The sequence below is a fragment of the Balaenoptera musculus genome, chromosome 14 (assembly GCF_009873245.2).
Source record: "Balaenoptera musculus isolate JJ_BM4_2016_0621 chromosome 14, mBalMus1.pri.v3, whole genome shotgun sequence".
NCBI lineage: Eukaryota > Metazoa > Chordata > Mammalia > Artiodactyla > Balaenopteridae > Balaenoptera > Balaenoptera musculus.
Window position 1 is genome coordinate 27,354,277 of NC_045798.1, and position 25,157 is coordinate 27,379,433.

At 45.5% G+C, this 25,157-nt stretch overlaps 1 protein-coding gene across 3 annotated transcripts in view; it reads right to left on the minus strand.

Annotated features, from left to right (window-relative positions):
- DGCR2 (DiGeorge syndrome critical region gene 2) overlaps positions 1 to 25,157 on the minus strand; it is a 72,164-nt gene that overhangs the window by 32,464 nt on the left and 14,543 nt on the right. For all 3 annotated transcript variants that reach the window (XM_036874822.1, XM_036874820.1, XM_036874821.1), the window contains exon 2: positions 7,576 to 7,698. In XM_036874822.1, the coding sequence (XP_036730717.1) occupies positions 7,576 to 7,698 (123 nt within the window). The remainder of the gene's footprint in view (positions 1 to 7,575; positions 7,699 to 25,157) is intronic.

Sequence of the window (25,157 nt, forward strand, 5' to 3'; positions counted from 1 at the left end):
TCTTCGTTTCTGTGCGAGGGCTTTCTCTAGTTGTGGCAAGTGGGGACCACTCTTTATCGCGGTGCGTGGGCCTCTCATTATCGTGGCCTCTCTTGTTGCGGAGCACAGGCTCCAGACGCGCAGGCTCAGTAATTGTGGCTCACGGGTCCAGTTGCTCCGCGGCATGTGGGATCTTCCCAGACCAGGGCTCGAACCTGTGTCCCCTGCATTGGCAGGCAGATTCTCAACCACTGCGCCACCAGGGAAGCCCCCAAGAATGTTTAATTTTGCCAAACGCTTTTCCTGCATCAAGAAGATCATGTGTTTTTTCCTACATTCTGCTAGTGTGGTATATTACACAGATTTTAGTTTTTTGAACCACCCTTGCATTCCGAGAATAAATCCATTTGATCATGGTGTGTAAGCCTCTTAATGTACTGTTAAATTCTGTTTGCTGGTATTGTGTTCAGGATTTTTGCATCAGTGTTCATGGCACATTAGTCTGCAGTTTTCTTTTGGGAGGTTATGTGTTTCTACAAATTTGTCCATGTCATTTATGTTTCTAATTTGTTGGCATATAATTCTCCACAGTACTCTTTTTTTTTTTTAAAGTTTTTTTTTTGATGTGGACCATTTTTTTAAAAAAATCTTTACTGAATTTGTTACAATATTGCTTCTGTTTTGGTTTTTTGGCCGTGAGACATGTGGGATCCCAGCTCCCCAACCAGGGATTGAACCCACACCCCCTGTATTGGAAGACGAAGTCTTAACCACTGGACCACCAGGGAAGTCCCCCACAGTACTCTCTTATAATCCTTTTTGTTTCTGTAAAATTGATAGTAATGTCCCAACTTTCATTTCTTTTTTTTTTTTTTTTTTTTGGCTGCGTCAGGTCTTAGCTGCAGCACGTGGGATCTTCGTTGAGGCATACGGGATCTTTCATTGTTGCGCAGGCTTCTCTCTAGTTGTGGCATGCGGGTTTTCTCTAGTTGTGGCGCGTGGGCTCCAGAGCGTGTGGGCTCTGCAGTTTGCGGCAGGTGGGCTCTCTCATTGAGGCTCGCAAGCTCAGTAGTTGTGGTGCGTGGGCCTAGTTGCCCTGTGGCATGTGGGATCTTAGTTCCCCAACCAGGGATCGAACCCACGTCCCCATTGGAAGGCAGATTCTTTACCACTGGACCACCAGGGAAGTTCCCTCAACTTTCATTTCTTATTTTAGTTATTTGAGTCTTTACTCTCTTTTTTCTTTCCCAGCTTCACTCACTTTATTTTTCTCCCCATTCCAGGGCTCCCAGGGCCTCTGGGCCCTTCCACAGCACTGGCGTCATTCGTCATTCGGTGTTTTTACGAAGAAGCTGAGTCTTTTCTCTTTAGTCAATCTAGCTAAAGGTTTGTCAATTTTGTTGACCTTTGGTTTTGTTGATTTTCTCTACTGTTTTTCTATTCTGTTTACCTCTGTTCTGATCTTTATTATTTTCTTCCTTCTGCTAGCACTGAGTTTAGTTTGTTCTTCTTTTTCTACTTCCTTAAGGTGTAAAGTTAGATTGTTGATTTGAGACCCTTCCTCCCTCCCTCCAGCTGACACTCTCTCTCTCTTTCTTAATATAAGTATTTACAGCTACATATTTCCTTCTTAGTACTGTTTTTGCTGCAGCCCCTAAGTTTTGGTTTGTTGTTTTCTTTTCTTTTAAATAAATTTATTTGTTTATTTATTTATTGGCAGGCAGATTCTTAACTACTGCGCCACCAGGGAAGTCCATGGTTTGTTCTTTTCATTTTCATTTATCTCAAGATATTTTCTAATTTCCTGTGTGATTTCTTCTTGACTCATGAATGTTTAAGAGTATGTTGTTGAATTTCCATGTATTTGTGAATGTTCCAGTTTTCCTTCTGCTGTTGATACCTATTATAGTTTCATTCCACTGTGATTTATATGATTTCAATCTTTTAAATTTGTTCAGACTTATTTTGTGGCCTAACATATGGTCTAGCCTAGAGAATGTTCAATGTGCATTTGAGTAAAAAGATGTGCATTCTGTTGGTTGTTGTTGGGTGATCCTGTAAGTCCCCAAGGCTCTGTTCACCTTTCTTTGTTCTTTTTGTTCCAAACACTCAGTAATTTCAAATGTTCAGTTTTCAAGTTCACCTAGTCTTTCTTCTGCCTGCTGGAGCCTGCTGCTGAACGCTTCTAGTGAAGTTTTCAATTCAGTTTAGTTTTTTGTCCATGTTTTCCTTCACCTCTTTGAGCACATTTAAGATGGTAGTTTTAAAGCCTTTGTTTAGTATGTCTGAGGCCCACTGTTTCTTGAGGGATAGTATCTGCCACATAATTTTCTTCCTTCAAATGGGCTGTGTTCTCCTGTTTCTTTGTATGTCTGTTATTTTGTTGTTGTTGAAAATTAGGCATTTGAATAAATCCTCTCCCAATCTTTGCAGACTGGCTCTGTATTGGGGAAGACCTTCATTAATTAGCAGGGTTTGTTCTAAGCCTTGAGACCAGCTCAGGGCGAAGGCTTAAGGTCTTCTTAGGTCTTTTCTGCACTTGCATTGTGTCTGGTCCTGTGTGTGACCTTCTTTTGATTCTTAAGTATATATGCCTGCTTTAAAATGTCTTGATTTCCCAGAGCCAGTCACCTGCTTCTCAGGGTCTTGGACGTACTACTGTATTCCTCCACCCATAGTCCCTTGCCCCAGGCATCTGCAGGTCCGTACCCAGTTTTTGTGAGCATTGCTTGACACTTTCTGCAGTTTTTTGCAGGCTGAGATCCAAACTACGTAATTTTTCCCTATCTGAGCTCCAAGTCAGAAAAAACAGACATCAGTCCCTCAGGCAGCCCCCAGACAGGTCAGAATGTTGCAAATAAGGTCACTCTGCTCCCTCTGGCTGGAGGCAAGGAATTTGGAATTGGGTTGTTGCTTCTTTTAGACTGTGCTGTGCCACTGGGGGAGGAAGTGGGGCAAGGGTGAGTAAAAATGCCATGATATTTCCTACCACTTGAATGTGGCTTTTTCCTGATTGGGTGTTCCCATGGTTGCTATAGACTCTGACCGTTTTCCAGAGCTTCCATGAAGTTATTTTAGCCATCCTCTAGTTGCTTTTTGAATGTATGCATGGCAGAATGGGGGTCTGAAGTTTCTGAGACAGCCATTTTGCTGACATCAGAATATACTGCTATACCGTGTGGCGCAGCCAAAAAAAAAAGAAGAATATATTGCTAAAGTTTTCTTTTACTCCCTGAATTAATAAAATAAGAGCTAACATATAGTGAGGGATTGCTGAGTGCCGTGTTCTGCTCTAAGCACCTTGTGTACATCAATCCTCTAGCAACCCCAAGGTAGGCACTATTATCCCCCATCTCACAGGTGAGGACAATGAAGTTCAAAAAGCATCTTGCCCACAAGACTACAGCCGGAGGAGGCAGAGGTGGGGAACCAGCCCAGGCAGCTTGGTTCTGAGCCCCCACATTTAACCGCTGTTTTACACACAGCAGAGTTAGCTACCTCAGCCACTCTGTGCTGGTCCTTTTGGTCTAGGATGCTCTATCCAGAGTCCAGGGAGCATCCCGTGGCTGTTTTCTTCCAGAGTCTAGAGAGCACTGGCTGTCTTTCATGTTTAAGAGGAAGGTGGTCCAGCTTGCCAGAGGCTCTGTGGGCACTCGTGGGCCAGGTGCTGGTAGGGTTCAGGTGAGTTCAAGGTGGGAACCCTCCAGCTTGTTGATACCGCTTCTACCTCGTCCATGATGCGCCAATTTCTCCAGAAAAGACTCGCACAACCCCCTGCCTGAGGAAACAGACCATTTGGGGAGCAGGGCAGAAGATATGGTCAAGGGTCTCATCTGTCCCCATAGAGAATTTCTCTTAATTCCTCTGTTTTCCACCTCCATGGCTCCCCTCTGCTGAGCCTGGTGCCTCCTATTCTGCAGACTGTAAGTCCAAGTGCTATCTAACAGAAATATAATGCAAGCAACATTTCAAAAGAGATGAAATTAATTTTAATAATTGTATTTAATCCAATATATCCAAAGTACTATAATTTCAACATGTAATAAATATTAAAAAGTATTAATGAGGTGTTTTACTTTTTTGTACTAACTCTTTAATATTCAGTGTATACTTTACAGTTGTGATGCATCTTAGTTGGAAACGGCCACATTTCAGGCACTCAGAAGCCACACATGACTCGTGGCTACCATACTGGACGGCCAAAGTCTGGAAAATAAGCTTCATGTCTGCCATGGAAGAGTCATCTAGCCCCGTGGAGAAAGTGAGGAAGTGAGGAAGCCCAGCCACCCCCAGCCAGATGCCCACCAGACTGGGCATTTAGGGCCTGCTGGGCAAACTGGCTCATTTCCTGGTGTTCTCTTCCCCAAGCAGGCCCGCGGCTGCACTTTCTCTGCCACATCAGTTTTCACTTTCTTTCCATTGGCTTTTCTTAAAAAACAAACAAGGCTGTCTAATATCTGAAACATTCCAAAGAGTACATGCAGCACTTATGTAAGATGTAAAGCCTAGTAATAAAGTACGTCATGAACCCCCCAGCCCCTGCTAAGTCGGTCATCTGCTACAGGGCTGCACCCCAACGTCTGCTCCTCCCACGCTGACCCCTCTGTCTCCCCACCAGCAAGGAACTGGAAGCCCGGGTTTTGTGTATCTGGGCCGTTCAGCCTTTCTTCCTCTTGGTTTACCACACGCGGATGTATCTGAAAATGAGATGGTGCTCAGTTATGCTTGTCTTTACTGTGCTGTGTGTACTTTTGGGCAACTTGCCCTGTCACCTACATTCTGCTTTAAGAGTTTCCGTGTTGCTACAGGAACCTAACAGGCACCTGCTGTCGCTGGATCAAATACTCCGCTGTGTGAACACACATTTGGGTTGTTTCCAAGCTGTACATTAGTATGAACAGCACTGCAAAAATTTCTCCAGACCTTCCCCCAAATGGCAATCCTGGACCACAGAATATGAGGATGTTCAGCTTTGCAGGTTAATGCCTGTTTTCCAAAGTGGGTGTGTCAGTGCACCCCTCTCGCCAGCAGCCCAAAGACCTCCAACACCCGGGTTTGTCAGACGTTCTCAGTTTCGCCAATCTAAGTATCTGCAAAGTGGGAGCTCACTGTCGCCTCTGGATACTAATGAGGTAGGACATCTCTTTATGTGTTTAGCCACCATTCTTGTTCGTTTTTCTTGTTCGTTGACATGCCTGACTGTCTTTTGTCCATCCGCAGGAGTCCTCTACACACGCTGGATTATAATCCTTTATAGGCTTCCCACTCTGTACTTGTCTGTTCACATTCTTTATTGGGGCTTTTTGATAAAGGGGAGAACTTAATTTTAATCTGGTAAAACTGGTCGTTTCTATTTAAGAGTTAACATTTTTTGTGACTTAAAAAAACCTTCCCTACCAAGGTCATAAAGGTATTCTCCTCTACGGTCTTCCAGGAGTTTTTGTTCAATTAACCTTAAACCGATCTTTCGTACACTGTTCATCAGGGATCTGACGGCATTCCTTTCGGACTCCATCCTTTGTCTAGTGACGGGTAATCCACCTCTGTCTCAAATCAAGTTTCTCTGGTCCATTTCTGGCAGCTCTTCTGTCTCACCAGCCAATCCCTGAGCCAATTGTGAAGGAAGCCTCAGCACTGGCAAGGCTGGTGCGTGCTTCTTTCTCTTCTTCAAAGTGGACAAACGATATTAGGACTTTATCCTTCCACGGGTTTTAGAACTGACTTATCGTATTTCCCAGAACACTGAATCCACAGATCAATATAAGCAGAACAGGAAGCTTTACCACACTGAGCCTTCCTTGCTAAGAACACCCTGTCTCTACTTATTCAAGTCTTCTTTAATGTCTCTTAATAAAGCTGTGAATTCTCCAGTAAAACTTTTACATTCCCATTTGTATCAGACATGGTTCACTCAGGAGAGCAGGGACCACGTAGGTATTTCCAACACGAAGGGAATTTGTGCTTTCAAACAACTGACAAGGCTGGGGGATGCACAAAGAAAATGGGCCACCTCTAACCGTCAATGCCCTCTCTGTGCTGCAGCTGAGAGCAAGCAGGCCAGTCTGCCACCCACCGCTGAACAGAAAATGCTGCCGGGACCACCGCCACTCTGCAGCCCTGCCACGCTCCCACTGTCTGAGCCCACACACCCACACTGTGCCCAGGGGAAGAAGGGGCCCCCTCCCTTCCACCTTCCAAATGTCACAGGAATGCATCTCAGGGGCTAAACACCACCAGAAGCCTCTGGCAGGGGGTCTGGGTAAGACAGCTCCAGCCCCTGAAAGGCAGGGACTGTCCTGAAGGCCCAGACTGCATCAGGCACACCATCTGCTTTCTACCTCCCCAAAATACTGCTGAAATTACTGATCTACTGTGTCATCTGTTCCCATTTTCTTGGTCCCTGTGGTTTTACATCTTTTCTACTCTTCTGTTATAATTTTAGCAGCCTTTTAGCGGGACAATGAAATAATCTCTTGTGGTCACTCAAGAAGTCCCGCAGTCCAAGTTCAAAAGCAGCCAGACCTAGCACAGCTAGGACTTCCCACAGATTTACTTAAACTTCACCACATCAGGAAGGTCACAGCTGAGCCCCTGCCTGCACCCCGCACGCACAAAGATATTCAATGACCGGGTGGGCTCCCAGACACGGGCCTGCCCTGGAGGCTCCCAGCCTGGCCGCCACCATCCCCAATGTCACCAGAAAGACAGACGCCTCAACCAGAGACACGCACGAGATAGCCAAGCCAGAACAGGCTCCAGGACGACCGGGAGGGGTCGTCTCTCAACGGTCACCTTCACAGGCAGATACTGTCCAACCCCTCGAGCCGACACCCAGGTCTTCAGCAGATGAGTGTGCTATGTGTGTGTGTCACAGGCACACGCACACACCCTGGACCAAGCTGAGAGCCAGGGCTGCTGTGAACACGCTGCTCTTGGGGGCAACCCTCATCGAGGGGACGGGAGCAGAACCGAGCAAAGGAGCCGCAACTCAGACTTCGTGTGGCATCCACCCGTCTCCGGGGCCCGAGCGAGCAGGATGGCAGGAGGGCCACAGCTGGTCACCAGGGCTGCCACCCAGGGGCTCGCTGTGGGCCGCAGTGCCCCCAGACGTGGCCTCTTGGGCCCCCTCATGCCCCCCATGGCCCTGGCCCTGCAATCGGCTGCGCTGGGACCTGCCGGCAATGGGCATGTCTTTTTTTTTTTTTTTTAAACTTTTATTTATTATTTATTTATTATGTTTATTTTTTGGCTGTGTTGGGTCTTCGTTTCTGTGTGAGGGCTTTCTCCAGTTGCGGCAAGCGGGGGCCACCCTTCATCGCGGTGCGCGGGCCTGTCACTATCGCGGCCTCTCTTGTTGCGGAGCAGAGGCTCCAGACGCTCAGGCTCAGCAGTTGTGGCTCACGGGCCCAGTCGCTCCGCGGCATGTGGGATCCTCCCAGACCAGGGCTCGAACCCGTGTCCCCTGCACCGGCAGGCAGACTCTCAACCACTGCGCCACCAGGGAAGCCCTGGGCATGTATTTTTTAAAGAGACACAGAAAGAGAGAGGGAGGAGGGGAGGGCGGCCACCACACGCGTCCCCCGGCCCGTCACTCACCTGGACAGTCGGCTTCATCACTCTCATCCTCACAGGTCACCAAGCCGTCACACTGCCAGGGGAGGGGGATGCACTGGATGGCGCCGCTGCGACAGGCAAACTGGCCTGGGTTGCACCGCAGCTCTGTGGGAACAAAGGCAAGAGGCTGTTGAGGATGCGGCGCCACCTGCACCTCTGAGCACACGGGGCAGGGGTGACACAGACACTGACCAGACAGAGGTGCCAGCACGCTAGGTGAATGCAGGGGGAGAGGCCACCCCCACCCGGGGCCCCAGGCCACTGCCTGGATGAGGTGGGGGCACGGGGCTCCCGAGGCTTCACAAGGTGCACAGCATGGCACAGGAGGGGAGGAACAGGGGAGCCCGCCACGAACCGAGACCACGGGGACAGGTGGGAGGAAGGTATTTCGAACTTCAGGTTGCATGTTGTATGGAGCAAAGGTGATTTAGCCAGTAAGTGACATGACAAGACCTGTGCTTTAAGGAAGGTACAATGGGCAGTGGTTTCTGGAAGCAACTGTAATAGGGGACCAGACAAAACACTGAGTAACTCAGTACCGAAGGGCCTGACTGAGGCAGGGGTCAGCCAGCTCCTGCCACCCGCCCGCCCTGGCTCTCAGGTGTGCCGTCAGCAGGCACGGCCGGGGAGAGACCATCCTTGGGGTAAGAGGGAACAATAACAATAACTGAAGCTCATCAGGGCCACAAAAGCGCCTGTTCTCAGGATCCACACTGGAAAAAACTTCTAATTCATGGAGCACTGGGTCAAGATGCAGAAGAGTCTTGCCTGGTTAGTGGGGAAAAATTAACTCTAGGCTAAATGCTGCCCTAGTCCTGACTAACCAAGATTAAAACGAAGAGCTGAAATGACCAAACTGTTTGCAAGTCACATCCTAAAACAAAGCTCAAGAATATTTATAGGAATATGCAGAAATATGCAGAACTCAGAAAGTCAAAATTCACAGTCTGCCATCCAATAAAAAAATTACCAGGTATGCAAACAGAAAATTATGACCAAAATGAGGAGGAAAAAAAAAATCAATCCAGAAATGGCAGAAATGACAGAAAAGATAAAAACATTAAGAATTATTATAACTGTATTGCAAATATTGAAGAAGTTAGAGGAAAGATTAAACATGTTAAGTAGAGATATGGAAGACACAAAGAAAGAAACCTACTGTGAGAGATACAAACACACTGCACAGACAACAGAAACTCTAAACAGAAAGGAAAGAAGGCTAGAAAAAAATGAATTGTGGCTCTGGGACCACTTCAAGCCACCCGCACACATGTATATGGAGGGGAAACAGAAAAAATATTTGAAAAAACAATGGCAGAAAAATTCCCCAATTTGATGAAAACTATAAACCCACAGATCCAAGTAGCTTGATGAACCGCAGACACAAGAAACAGAGAGAAAAATACGCCAGGGCACATCATAATCAAATTGCCTAAAACCAGCAATAAGGAGGAAAGTCTTAAAAGCAGATAAAAAAGACATGATGCACAGAAAAACAAAGTAAAGATGACAGCAGATTTCTCACTAGAAACAACACAAGCTGGAAGACGCTGGAACAACACTTCTCAGTCTGAGAGGAAAAAAGAAAAGACTGCCAACCTGGAGGCATTTAAAGCAAATGCACACATACTCCATTGTGGGGTTTATAACCTGAGTGGAAGTAAAATTGTGACAACAGCAGCACAAAAGCCGGGAAGGGAGAAACTGAAGCATACCGTTTAAAGGTTCTAACACTACAGGTAAAGTGGTCTGTCCCATGAATGCGATAAGTTAAAGTTGAATATCACTAAGCTAACACAAGAGCTACAGCAAATAAGCCAACGAGGAAGACAAAAGGAACAAAACATACTCAACCTAAAGGAAGAATAAACAAAGGGAGAAGGAAACAACAGTTGGCACAAATAGAAAACAAATGACAAAATGGTAGACTGTTATCAAATTTGCCTGATCAATAAACATATGGGGTGATCGAAACACCCTAACTAAAAGGCAGAATTTGTTACATAGGTAAAAAAGCACGATGAAACTACATGTGTCTAAAAGAAACCCACTTTACATAAGGACACAAATAGGTAAATATGAAACAATGGACAAAGATATGTCATGCTAACACGGATCAAAAGAAAGCAGAGGTGGCTGTATATATATATATTTATATATATATATATTTTTTGATTTATTTTTTGGCTGCATTGGGTCTTCGTTGCTGCATGGGGGCTTCCTTTAGTTGCGGTGAGCAGGGACTACTCTTCGTTGTGGTGGGCATGCTTCTCATTGCGGTGGCTTCTCTTGTTGCGGGGCACGGGCTCTCGGCGCATGGGCTTCAGTAGTTGTGGCACACAGGCTCAGTAGTTATGGCTTGTGGGCTCTAGAGCGCAGGCTCAGTAGTTGTGGCGCACGGGCTTAGTTGCTCCGTGGCATGTGGGATCTTCCTGGACCAGGGCTCGAACCCGTGTCCCCTGCATTGGCAGGCAGATTCTTAACCACTGCACCACCAGGGAAGTCCCAGGGGTGGCTGCATTAATACCACACAAAGGAGACTTCAGGGAAAATAATATTACGAGGAATGAGGAAGGTATGTAATAGTGATAAAGAACATAATAACCTTAAATGTCTCTGCATCTATAGCAGAGCTTTAAATGAAGGAAAAACTGCTGTAACTGCTAATAGACAAATCCACAATCAACTTCAATCCCTTCTCTCAATAACTGATAGAACAAGCAGACAGAAAATCAGCAAGGGGGGCTTCCCTGGTGGCGCGGTGGCTGAGAATCTGCCTGCTAATGCAGGGGACACGGGTTCGAGCCCTGGTCTGGGAGGATCCCACATGCCGTGGAGCAACTGGGCCCGTGAACCACAACTGCTGAGCCTGCGCCTCTGGAGCCTGTGCTCCGCAACAAGAGAGGCCACAATAGTGAGAGGCCCGCGCACCGCGATGAAGAGTGGCCCCCACTTGCCGCAGCTAGAGGAAGCCCTAGCACAGAAACGAAGACCCAACATAGCAACCAATCAATCAATCAATCAATCAATCTTTAAAAAAAAAAAAAAAAAAAAGAAAATCAGCAAGGATACAGACAACCTGAACAACACTATCAACCAGCTGGACCCAACCGACATTCACAGAAATCTCTGCCCAACTACAGCAGAATACACATTCTTTTCACATGCGTACAAAACATTAACCATAATAGATAAATATACGAGCCATAAAACAAATCTCAATACATTCATAAAGGTTCAAATTTAAGTGTGTGGTTTGATCACAATGGAATTAAATTAAAAATCAACAGCAGGGGCTTCCTTGGTGGCACAGTGGTTAAGAATCCGCCTGCCAATGCAGGGGACACGGGCTCGAGCCCTGGTCCGGGAAGATCCCACATGCCACCGAGCAACTAAGCCCGTGCACAACTACTGAGCCTGCACTCTAGAGCCTGTGAGCCACAACTACTGAGGCCGTGTGCCACAACTACTGAAGCCCGCACGCCTAGAGCCCGTGCTCCGCAACAAGAGAAGCCACTGCAATGAGAAGCCTGCGCACCGCAACGAAGAGTAGCCCCTGCTCACTGAAACTAGAGAAAAGTCCGTGCACAGCAATGAAGACCCAACTCAGCCAAAAATAAATAAATAAATTATTAAAAAAAATCAACAGCAGAAAGATGTCTGGGAAATCCCCCAACTGTATGGAAAACAACTGACATACTTCTAAATAGCCTATGAGTCAAAGGAGAAATGAAAAGGGAGATTAGAAAGCATTTTAATTTAATGAAAATTTGTGAAATGCAACTAAAGCAGTTCACAGAGGCAAATGTATTGCATTAAATTTCTATATCAGGGGATTTCCCTGGTGGCGCAGTGGTTAAGAATCCACCTGCCAATGCAGGGGATGCGGGTTCGAGCCCTGGTCTGGGAACATCCCACAAGCCGAGGAGCTACTAAGCCCGTGCACCACAACTACTGAAGCCTGAGCGCCTAGAGCCCGTGCTCCACAACAAGAAGCCACTGCAATGAGAAGCCCATGCACTGCAACGAAGAGTAGCCCCTGCTCACGGCAACTAGAGAAAGCCTGCGTGCAGCAACAAAGACCCAACACAGCTGTAAACAAACAAATATTTTTAAATGTTTAAAATTCCTATATCAGAAAAGAAGAAAGGTCTCAAATCAATGACCTCAGCTGCCACTTTAAGAAATCAGAAGAACAAATGAACCCAAAGTAAGCATCAGCCAAGAAGTAAAAAAAGATCAGAGAGAAAATTGATGACACAAGAAAACAGAGAAAATAACAACTGGATAGCCATTTAAAAAAAGAAAAGAAAAACTGTGATCCATTTCTTGTGCCAAAAATTAACTCAGAATAAATCACAGAGCTAAAAGTAAAACCTAAGACTATAAAACTTCTAGAAGAAAACATAGGAGAAAATCTTTGCGACCTTGGATGAGGCAAAGATTTCTTAGATACCTCCACCAGAAGTATAATCCATAAAAGAAAATGTTGATAAATTGGACTTCATTAAAATAGAGAACTTTCCTTTTCAAAAGACATTGTTAAGAGAATAAAAATAAAAGTTGCATACTGGGAGAGAACTGTAAATCACACATCTGATAAAGGATTTGTATCCAGAATATATAAAGAACTCTCGTATTTCTTTTGAGAACTCTCATATTCTCAAAAGAAAACAACCCACCCAATTTTTTAAATGGGCAAAAGATTTTAATGGACAATTAACTAGGGAATTCCCTGGCGGTCCAGTAGTTAGGACTCGGTGCTCTCACTGCCAGGCTGCCAGGGCCCCAGGTTCAATCCCTGGTTGGAGACCTAAAATCCCATAAGCCTTGAGGCATGGCCAAAAATAAAAAAAAAAAGAATGCACAATTAACCGAAGAAGATATACAGATGGCAAAAACACATAAAAAGATGCTCAACATCATTACTCATTAAGGAAATGCAAATTAAAGTCCTAATGAGATACCATTACATATTAGAATGGCTAAAATGAAAAATGACGATACCAAGAGCTGACAATATGTGAGGTAATTAGAACTCTCCTACAGTGCTAGTGGGAATGTAAAAATGGTACAACTACTGTGGAAAACAGTTTGACAGTTTCTATAAGGCTGAATATATACCTACCATATGACACAGTCATTCCACTCCTAGGGATTTATCCAAGAGAAGTATATGACCATACAGAGACATGTTCAGAGTAACATTATTTGCAATAGCCAAAAGCTGGAAACAACCCAAATGCCCCAAACAACTGAATGGATAAGCAAACTGCAGTGGAGCCATACCATGGAATACTACTCAGCAGTAAAAAGGAATGAACCACTGAAATGCAGCAACGTGTAAGACAAAAGAAGACCAAAACGAGCAGCCAGCTGCAGGCTGCAGTTTGCCAAACCCTGTTCTAGAGTTAAGTGTCGAAATAAACCTACCCATACCCAGCACCTAACACAGGGAGGTGCCCACTGAATGTCTGCCGAACTGAACTACTCTGTTCTTTAAGTCGCTAACAAAGCGTCATCAGTTCTGATATCCCCGGGAAGGTTCTTTCCCTTCCTGACTCACCTGCACAGTGCAGGGGCTGTTCAGAAAGCAATCCAACCTGTGAATCACTGGTTAACACATGTGAATTGCTCATTCAAAAAATATTTGCCAAGCACCACTTCGTGCTGGGCAACCCTCCAGGTGATTGCGCTAGTGTGGTCAACGGAGCAGGAAGAGCCAGTACGTGGCACAGCCTGCCTCGCGTGCCAGGCGGGGACCACCACACGGTCAGCTGCTTACTGTGTCCGCTGGGGATTCCCGAGGGTCTCACTGGTGTTACTCCAGCTGTAAATCAACATTCCCTTTCCTTTCTTCCTCAATATCCTCTCGGGTCCCCTTGTAAAGCATCCAGCACAATTTCTGCCATGTACAAAGCTGCTCAAAATCGTCTCCCCCTCTTTCCACTACTGGCTTTACCAAGGTCCTGTCCCAGCCCCTCTTGTGATGACTATCTCCTGGCTGGCTATTCTAGACAATGGATTGTTCATGCTTTTTGAAATAATCCATGCCCTCATCATGTACGTGCAAGGCCACAACACCAAAATACGAACTTCTTTCACACTAGTTCTCAAATCTTTTCATTTCAAAACCTTTTTATACTCTTAAAAATTCTGAGGACACCAAACATCTTTTGTTTATATGGGATACATCTATCAACATTTATTGTATTGGAAATTAAAGCTGAGAAACTGTGTAAACACAAGCTTCCCAAGCATTTACTCAAAAGGTCAAACACATCATAAACGCTGGAGAGGGTGTGGAGAAAAAGGACCCCTCCCACACTATTGGTGGGAGGTAAACTGGTGCAGTTACTATGGAGAACAGTACGGAGGTTCCTCAAAAACTAAAAATAGAGCTACCATATGATCCGGCAATCCCACTCCTGGGCATATATCTGGAGGAAACCATACTTTGAAATGATACATGCACCCCAATGTTCACTGCAGCACTATTTACAATAGCCAGGACATGGAAGCAACCTAAATGTCCATCAACAGATGAATGGATAAAGATGTGGTACATATATACAATGGAATATTACTCAGCCATAAAAAAAGAATGAAATAATGCCGTTTGCAGCAACATGGATGGATCTAGAGATTATCACACTAAGTGAAGTCAGACAAAGAAAAACAAATACCATATGATATCACTTACATGTGGAATCTAAAAATGATACAAATGAACTTATTTACAAAACAGAAACAGACTCACAGACTTAGAAAACAAACTTATGGTTACCAAAGGGGAAAGGTCAGGGGGAGGGATAAATTAAGAGGCTGGATTAACATATACACACTACCAGGACCTCCTGTATAGCACAAGGAACTCTACTCAATACTCTGTAATAACCTATATGTGAAAAGAATCTGAAAAAAGAATGGATATATGTATAACTGAATCACTTTGCTGTACACCTGAAACTAACACTACATTGTAAATCACCTATACTCCAATATAAGAAAAAAAAAAAAGCTTAAACACAGAGTTACTACAGGAGCCAGCAATCCCACTCCTAGGTATGTGTCCAAGAGAACTGAACGCCAGGACTCACAGACACCTGTCCTCTGATGCTCACAGCAGCATGACTCACCAGAGCCAAGAGGAGGAACAACCCAGGTGTCCAGCAACAGATGATGGATAAACAAGCTGCGGCCTGTCCATACAATGGAATATTACTGGGTCATAAAAAGGAAGCAAATTCTGACACATGCTACAATGTGGATGAACCTTGAGGACATTATACTCAGTGAAACAAGCCAGACACAGGAAGACAAGTACTGTACGACTCCACTTACATGAAGTCCCTGGAGCAGTCAAATCCACAGAGACAGAAAACAGAAGAGGTTGTCAGTGGACGGGGGTTGGGGATGGGGAGCTTTTGTCTGATGGGGACAGAGTTTCAGTTTGGGAAGATGAAAAAGTTCTGGAGATGAATGGCAGTGACGGCTGCACACCACTGCCAATGTACTTACACTGACCTGTACACTTAAAATGGTTAAAGTGGTAAACCTGATGTCATGTGAATTTTACCACAATTTTTAAAAACCCTTTAAAAGAAAGGAGAGAGAATAAGTGAATGAATGAATGAATGAATGAAAAGAGAGAGAATCCCAAGCACATATCCCATTGGCCATCACATCAGGTAGCCTCTGGAAACAGCACTCTGCACCTGTGAGAGGGAGAGAGAGGCAGAGGACCCCTTGGTGCTGTCATGAAAATCATCTGACCTCTTGGAGTCCTAGAAACCCCAGCCACATGGGGAGAGCTACTGCTTTTTTTTTTTAAAATAAATTTATTTATTTATTTATTTTTATCTTTGGCTGCATTGGGTCTTCGTTGCTGTGCACGGGCTTTTTCTCCAGTTGCAGCGAGCGGGGGCTACTTTTCATTGTGTGCACAGGCTTCTCATTGAGTTGGCTTCTCTTGTGGAGCGTGGGCTCTAGGCGCATGGGCTCAGTAGTTGTGGCTCGCAGGCTCTAGAGCGTGGGCTCAGTAGTTGTGGCTCGCGGGCTCTAGAGCGCAGGCTCAGTAGTTGTGGTGCACGGGCTTAGTTGCTCCGCAGCATGTGGGATCTTCCTGGACCAGGGCCCGAACCCGTGTCCTTCGCATTGGCAGGCGGATTCTCAACCACTGCGCCACCAGGGAAGCCCAGAGCTACTGCTTTAACCACGCGATGTCTGGGGCCTGGAGGACTCGTGCCCTGTAGAAATGTCATGTCTCTGCAGTAGATTCTTTCTCTAGATTCAATTTCTTCTTTGTCAGCAAGTCTTGGCCTCATTTTAAATTATGTAAAGTGAGCTGTCTCAGGTTTCTGTGTGAAATTTAGTACATGGCCTAAATTGTCTGGAACTGATTTCCTCTCAACATTTACCCACAAAGAAATAGAGGAAGGGACTTACACGGCGGACCAGTGCTTAGGACTCTGTGCTTTCACTGCCCAGGCCCGGGTTCAATCCCTGGTCAGGGAACTAAGATCTCACATGCCATATGGCGCGGCCAAAAAAAAAAAAAAAAAAAAAAAAGAAGTAGAGGGGGACTTCCCTGGTGGCACCAGTGGTTAAGAATCCACCTGCCAATTCAGGGGACACGGGTTTGAGCCCTGGTCTGGGAAGATCCCAAATGCCGCAGACTAAGCCTGTGCACTACAACTACTGAGCCTGTGCTCTAGAGCCCGAGCGCCACAACTACTGAAGCTCGAGCGCCTAGAGCCCGTGCTCCATAACAAGAGAAGCCACTGCAATGAGAAGCCCGCACACCACAATGAAGAGTAGCCCCCGCTTGCCGCAACTAGAAAAAGCCTGCGCACAGCAACGAAGACCCAACGCAGCCAAAAATACATAAATTTATTAAAGAAGAGAAATAGAGGAAAATGGCATACAGCAGAAGCCCATCACTTGGGAAATCAAAACTCAGCCCAGAAATGCAGGAGCGGGTTGGGCCTCCTCTCCCCAGCCACCACGGCCCAGGCTCCCAGCGGCCCGCAGGCCCAGTCCTAGGCCACCCGGCCTCCCCAACATGGTTCGCACATGCTTCCCCGGAAAGAGCTCAGGGTGGGGCCCAGTGGGCGCTGGGCAGCACTGCACAGGGCTAGAAGGCATGGCGCCTGGGCATGAGGGCTGCCGGTTCCTGCTAACAAGTGCTGACAACGCAGAGAAGTCAGATGCAGATCCGCGGGTCGCCCTGCAAGGTGGGCCCCCTGCAGAGGGCTCACCTGAGTCCCAAGGTCAGAGGCTGAGAATAAGGGGCCTGAACCCCCAGTGACCACAGGGAAGGCCCTGGGCTGGACCCCTGCCACGATCAGGGAAGGTGGGGCGTGTGCCCTGGAGGGAGCCCTGTGTGGCCGGGCCCAGCGGGACACATGAACCAAAGGGACCAAGTGCCTTCACGGTCACGCTGTGAGGAGCCACGCAGGAGTAGCCCCAGAACACCCATGGCAGCAGGGCCTGGGAGGCCGTTTTAGAACCAACTGTGATCACATCAGCAACTCCCACCTTCCCGACGGGTTCCAAGTGCCACTTGCCCTTTCAGGAGGTGAAGGGCCGCCTCCAGCCTTCCTCCGGCACCCCCTCCTCCCATGTTCTTGGGAACCCTGACTCAGCTATTCCCACGGCTCCCCCTGTAGCACCCCTGGCCCGTTCCCAGTGGTTCCCAGTCGCTATCACTTCACGGCTCCAGCAGGTTCCTGGCATGACATACAGGGAGATGAGCTTTGAAAGAGGCCCCAGGGACCTGTCCCGAGACAAACCGCAGGCCTCAGCTCCCGGACTGCAGTAAAGCCCCTTGTCAGCCAAGAACCCTACTCCACCTTGCTGGGCTCCATCCCCTCCTAAGGGTGGTGGACACGAGGCCCCAAGGAGGTGGCCAGCTGCACAGCTTCATGTGTGTCCTCCGTCTTCCTGGAATGACTCCGGGGCCCTCTGAGGAGGAACATGCTCTTGGAGGGACCTGCCCGGGGAAAGGGGCAGGCCCAGGGCTCTGAACGGTGCGGCGCCCCGTCGAGGCCCCGTGGACAGGAGGCCTGGGCGGCCCTGGGCTCAGGCAGACGTCAGGGTCACAGCAGGAGGGACACTGGCATCTGATCTTCAAGCCGCAAGGCGCTCAGAGACCAGCTGCCTGTGACCCTCAAGCCCGAGGGCCCAGAGTTCTAGAGGGAGACGGAGGCGCATGGCTCAGGGCAAACTATAGACTGAAGTGTTACCAGTGGGGTTTAAAGGCAGGCCAGACACCTCGCTGCTTATGCTATCCCCGCCTCAGCCGCCTGGCTCCCTCAGCAGAAGGGCTGACCCACCTGCCCTGTCCCCTGTTGGGCTGGCACAGCAGGATAGGACCCAGATCCCCAGCCCCGAAGCCAGCAAAGCTAAGTGGAATCCAGGCAGGAATCACAGCCGCCCCGTCAGGATGCTCTGCACTCTGATGTGGGGCGTGACTAACCCATCGTCCTTCAGAGGGTTGGGTCCAAATTTTCTGATTCTGACCCATTTTCTCTCTGTTAAGACAGAAGTCAGAGGACTCATGAAACGCAGTGCCTCCGTAGAGGTCAGCCCCACAAAGCCCCAGGGGACCAGGGCTGCCTGTCTGCCAACGGGACCTGCAGAGCCAGGGATGCACCAAAGCACTGTGAACATGAAAAGGCTCCTGTGGTGGTTTCAAAATACATCCACTGATGCTTCGATGTGCATCGATGTGCCTACCACCAGGGGCTGGCTCCCCAGTCACTGTGACCTTCAAACCCTTCACTGAGCCAGGGCCAGGCTCCCCCTCACTCAGCCCACCTGAGGGAGAGAAGACGCCCCCTGCTTCCCGGCACCTGCCTGCCCCAGGGGAGCGGCAGCCACTCCCGCCCATCAGCCGAGGAGTCACAAGGCTGGACATTGCTCCCACCAGCACAAAGTGACAAGGCCGAAGTTCAGTGTTGATTTCTCATAAATAACAAGCACGTTCTACATCTACATCTACATGACCATGACCTGCAACCTTCTCTCCTCAGACACGGCCCAACCAGGACACTGGCTGGTCTGCTGTGCCTGCCCTGCCCTGTGAGTCTCCTCGGTGGATGTTCGGGAAAGAAGGCCTGGCTGCAAGTGAGTGAGCCTAAAAGAGGAGGGGAGACCCCAGGAAAAGGACGGGACCAGAGAGGAGAGGAAGGATTGCCACGCATTTCTACTGAACCAACAGCACCTCAAGGAACGAACAGCAACTGGCAACAAGTCTACACTTTATGAGGGCTGGGTGCAGGGGAGGGAGGGAGGGGCATACTTGGGAGGGAGACCAGGGCGAAGGGGTGGGCAGAACTGGAGTTACAGCATCCGCCTCTGACGGAACATCCACCAGCAGCTTCATCCAACACTCATGCCACACACTTTTTACTTTTATTTTTTTCTCCCGGTTTTATTGAGATATAATGACAAACAGCACTGTATAAGTTTAAGATGTGCACCGTAATGATCTGACTTACAGACATCGTGAAATGATTATCACAATAAGTTTAGTGAATATCAATCATCTCATATAGACAGAAAATTAAAGAAGCAGAGACATTTTTTTCCTTGTGATGAGAACTCTTAGGGTTTATTCTCTTAACGACTTTCCTATATAACACGCAGCAGTGTTAATTCTATTTATCATGTTGTACATTACATCCTGAGCACTTATTTATCTTATAACTGGAAGTTTGTACCTTTCGATTGCCTTCATCCAATTCCCCCTCCTCCCCAACCCCCGCCTCTGGTAACCACAAATCTGATCTCTTTTCTCTGAGTTAATTTTTGTTTTTGAACTATAACTGACCTACAACACTATGTTAGTTTCCGTTATATAACATAGTGATTCTATATTTCTATACACTTCAAATGATCACAACTCCAGCTACCATCTGTCACCATACAAAGTTATTATAATATTATTGACCATATTCCCTATGTTGTATATTTCATACCTGTGAACCAATTACATTGCAACTGTAAGTTTGAACCTCTTAATCTCCCTCACCTATTTCTTTCCTTCCCCTACCCCTCCCCTCTGGCAACCACCTGCTTCTTCTCTGTATCTATAACTCTGTTTCTGTTTTGTTACACTTGTTTGTTTTGTATCTTTTTAAATTTTTATTTATTCATTTACTTATTTATTTATTTGCCTGTGCCGGGTCTTAGTTGCAGCACGTGGCACCTTTGTTGCGGCATGCAAGATCTTTAGTTGCAGCATGCGGGATCTAGTTCTCTGACCAGGGATTGAACCCGGGCCCCTTGCATTGGGAAGGCAGGGTCTTAACCGCTGGACCACCAGGGAAGTCCCTGTTTTGTTTTTTTTTAGATTCAACATATAAGTGAAATCATACAGTATTTGTCTTTCTCTGACTTATTTCAATTAGCATAAGACCCTCTAGGTACATCCACGTTGATACAAATGGCAAGATTTTATTCTTTTTATGGCCGAGTAATATCCCACTGTATATATATACCACATCTTCTTCATCTACTCATCAATTGATGGGCACACTTAGGTTGCTTTCATATCCTGGCTATTGTATACAATGTTGCAATAAACATAGGTGTGCATATATCTCTTTTACTTAGTATTTTCATTTTCTTTGGATAAATACCAAGGAGTGGAACTGCTGCACCGTATATGGTGGTTTTATTTTTAACTTTTTGAAGACTCTCCATACTGTTTTCCATAGTGGCTGCACCAATTTACATTCCCACCAACAGTGCACGGAGGTTCCTTTTTCTGCACATCCTTGCCAACACTTGTTATTTGTTGTCTTTTTGATGACAGCCATTCCAACAGCTGTGAGGTGATATCTCATTGTGGTTTTGAACTGCATTTCACTGATGATTAGTGGTGTTGAGCATCTTTTCACGTGCCTATTGGCCATCTGTATGTTTTCTTTGGAAAAACATGTATTCACATCTCTGCCCATTTTTAAATGTTTATTCTTTTTTATGTGACTGTAAATGGGACTGTTTTCTTAATTTCTCTGACAGTTCAGTGTTAGTGTATAAAAATGCCACAGATTTCTGTATATTAATTTTGTATCTGCAACTTTACAAAATTCATTGATGAGCTCCAGCAGTTTTTTGGTGGCGTCCTTAGAATTTTCTATGTGTAGTATCATGTCATCTGCAAACACTGACAGTTTTACTTCTTCCTTTCCAATTTGGATTCCTTTTATTCCTTCTTTTTCCTTCTTCTTCTTTTTTGGCCACGTCATGCGGCATGCGGGATCTAAGTTCCCTGACCAGGGATAGAACCCGGGCCCCCTGCATTGGGAGCACGGAGTCTTAACCACTAGACGGCCAGGGAAGTCCCTATTCTTTTTTTTTTTTTTAATTTCTTTTTCTTGTCTGATTGCTGTACCTAGGACTTCCATTACCCTGTTGAATAAAAAGTGGCAAGAGTGGGCATCCTTGTCTTGTTCCTGGTCTCATAGGAAATGCTTTCAGCTTTTCACTGTTGAGAATGACGTTAGCTGTGGACTTGTCATATATGGCCTTTATTATGTTCAGGTACGTCTCTTCTATACCTACTTTGTTGAGAGTTTTTTAAAATTACAAACGGATGCTGAATTTTGTCAAAAGTTTTTCCACGTCTATTGAGATGACATTTTTATTCTTTAATGTGTTAATGTGGTGCATCACATTGATTGATTTGTGGATAGTGAACCATCCTTGCATCACCGAGAGAAATCCTACTTGATCGTGGGGATTTTAATGTATTAGTTTTTCTGCTTATTTTTTTTTATTTTATTTTTTTAAATTTTTGGCTGTGTTGGGTCCTCATTGCTGCGCACAGACTTTCTCTAGTTGTGGCGAGTGGGGGCTACTCTTTGTTGCGGTGCGTGGGCTTCTCATTGTGGTGGCTTCTCTTGTTGCAGAGCACGGGCTCTAGGCACGCAGGCTTCAGTAGTTGCAGCACACGGGCTCAGTAGTTGTGGCACGCGGGCTCTAGGGCGTGCGGGCTTCAGTAGTTGTGGCTCACGGGCCCTAGAGCGCAGGCTCAGTAGTTGTGGCGCATGGGCTTAGTTGCTTCCCAGACCAGGGATCGAATCCGTGTCCCCTGCATTGGGCAGGTGGATTCTTAACCACTGTGCCACCAGGGAAGTCCGGGATTTTAATGTATTGTTGAATTTGGTTTGCTAATATTTTTTTGTTGAGGATTTTGGCATCTATGTTCATCAATGATATTGGAATGTAATTTTCTTTTTTGGTGATATCTTTGTCTGGTTTTGGTATCAGGGTGATGCTGGCCTCACAGAATGAGTTCAGAAGCATTCCTCTCTGTAATTTTTTTGAATAGTTTGAGAAGGAAAGATATTAACTCTTCTCTAAATGGTTGGTAGAATTCACCTGTGAAGCCATCTGGTCCTGGACTTTTGTTTGTTGGGAGTTTTTTTTTTTTCTTACTGATTCAATTTCATTACTGGTAATTGGTCTGTTCATATTTTCTATTTCTCCCTGGTTCAGTCTAGGGAGATTTTGCATTTCTAGGAATTTGTCCATTTCTTCTAGGTTGTCCATTTTATTAGCATATAATTGTTCATAGCAGTCTTTTATGATCCTTTGTATTTCTGTGGTATCAATTGTAATGTCTCCTTTTTCATTTCGGATTTTATTTGGGCCCTTTCTCTTTCTTACTGATGAGTCTGGCTAAAGGTTTATCAATTTTGTTTAGCTTTTCAAAAACCCAGCTCTTAGTTTCATTGATATTTTCTATTGTTTTTTAGTCTCTATATTTTATTTATTTCTGCTCTGATCTTTCTTTGTTTCTACTAACTTTGGGTTTTGTTCTTCTTTTTCTAGTTTCTTTATGTTGTATGAGATTTTCTTATTTCCTGAGGTAGCTTATATCATTATAAACGTTCAGAACTGCTTTTGCGATATCCTATAGATTTTGGATCATTGTGTTATTTTTTATTGATTTATTTATTTTTGGCTGCATCAGGTCTTAGTTGCAGCACGCAGGATCTTTTGTTGCAGTGTGTGGGCTTCTCTCCAGTTGTGGTGCGTGGGCTCCAGATCGCATGGGCTCTGTAGTTGCGGCACGCAGGCTCTCTAGTTGTGGTGCACAGGCTTAGTTGCCCCACGGCATGTGGGATCTTAGTTCCCCGACCAGGGATCGAACCCACGTCCCCTGCATTGGAAGGTGGATTCTTAACCACTGGACCACCAGGGAAGTCCCTGGATCATTGTGTTTTTGTTTTCATGCATCTCCAGGAATTTAAAAATTTTATTTCTTCAATGATCCATTGGTTGTTTAGCAATATATTGTTTAGCCTCCACATGTTTGTGTTTTTTGTATTTTTTCTTGTAGTTGATTTCTAGTCTCAGTGTTGTGGTAGAAAAAGATGCTTGATATGATTTCAGTCTTCTTAAATTTACTGAGACTTATCTTGTGGCCTAGCATATGGTCTATGCTGGAGAATGTTCCGTGTGCACTTGAAAAGAATGTGTATTCTGCTGCTTTCAGATGGAATGTTCTATATAGGTCTATTAAGTCCATCTGTCTAATGTGTTAAGACCAGTGTTTCCTTACTGATTTTCCTTCCGGATGATCTGTCCATTGATGAAAATGGGATGTGAAAATTCCCTACTATTATTGTGTTACTATCAATGTCACCCTTTATGTTGTTTTATGTATTTAGGTTATTCCTATGTTGGGTGCATGTATATATATATTTTTTAAGACTTCTTTTTTTTTTAACGTGGACTGAATTTTTGAAGTCTTTATTGAATTTGTTACAATATTGCTTCTGTTTTATGTTTTGGTTTTTTGGCCCTGAGGCATGTGGGACCTTACCTCCCTGACCAGGGTTCAAACCTGCACCCCCTGCATTGGAAGGCAAAGTGTTAACCACTGGACCACCAGGGAAGTCCCTGGGTGCATGTATATTTACAACTGTTATATTTTATTCTTGGATTGATCCCTTGATTATTATGTAATATCCTTTTTGTCACTTCTTACAATCTTTTTTTTTTTTTTTAATTTACTTATTTTTATTATTTATTTATTTTTGGCTGTGTTGGGTCTTCGTTTCCGTGCGAGGGCTTTCTCTAGTTGTGGCAAGCGGGGGCCACTCTTCATTGCGGTGCGCGGGCCTCTATCGCGGCCTCTCTTGTTGCAGAGCACAGGCTCCAGACGCGCAGGCTCAGTAGTTGTGGCTCACGGGCCTAGTTGCTCCGAGGCATGTGGGATCTTCCCAGACCAGGGCTTGAACCTGTGTCCCCTGCATTAGCAGGCAGATTCTCAACCACTGCGCCACCAGGGAAGCCCCACTTCTTACAATCTTTGTTTTAAAGTGTATTTTGTCTGATGTAAGTATTGCTACCTCAGTTTTCTTTTCACTTCCATTAGCATGAAATACCTTCTTCTATCTCCTTTCAGTCTGTGTGGCTTTACATGTGAGGTGAGTTACCTTTAGGCTGCATATATATGGGTCTTATTTTGTGCATCCATTCAGCTACTCTCTGTCTTTTGATTGGAGTATTCAGTCGATTTACATTTAAAATATTTATTCATATGCACCTACTTAATTGCCATTTTGTTGACTGTTTTTGAGTTGTTTTGTAGTTCTTTTTTGTTCCTTTCTTCTTCTTTTGCTCTATTCCCTTGTGATTTGATGAATCTTTCATGTTATATTTGGATTCTTTTTTTGTGTGTGTGTATTTATTACAGGTTTTTGGTTTGTGGTTATCATGAGGTTTATATATATAGTTAGATAGATACATAGATAGATAGATACGATTATTGTAAACTGCTGATCTCGAGTTCAAACGCATTCTAACCTGCATTTTTACTGCCCACCCCCGCACAAAGTTTACTGGTTTGACATCATGTTTTTTAAATTTTTATTTATTTATTTATTTATTTATGGCTGTGTTGGGTCTTCGTTTCTGTGCGAGGGCTTTCTCCAGTTGCGGCAAGCGGGGGCAGCTCTTCATCACGGTGCGCGGGCCTCTCTTGTTGCGGAGCACAGGCTCCAGATGCGCAGGCTCAGTAACTGTGGTTCACGGGCCTAGTCGCTCCACGGCATGTGGGATCTTCCCAGACCAGGGCTTTGAACCCGGTGTCCCCTGCATTGGCAGGCGTAGATTCTCAACCACCTGCGCCACCAGGGAAGCCCGTGACATCATATTTTATATCTTTTTGTTTTGTGTATCCCTTTACTTAGATGGTTATGGATGATTTTACTACTTTGTCTTTTAACCTTCCTACTTGGCTTCATACATGGTGAGTTTACTACTTTCACGTATATTTCCTTTTACCAATTAGATTTTTCCTTTCATTATTTTCCATATTTCTAGTGTGGTCTTTTATTTTCCACTAGGAAGTCCCTTTAACATTTTTTGTAAAGCTGGTTTGATGGTGCCGAACTCTTAGTTTTTGCTTGGTTGTTAACATTTGATCTCACCATGAAATCTGAATGAAAGCCTTGGCTGGTTTGCAGAACTGGATTGATAGCTATCTCACATCTCTTATGTAAACTATATCAGCAATTTCATACAACACTCAAAACATA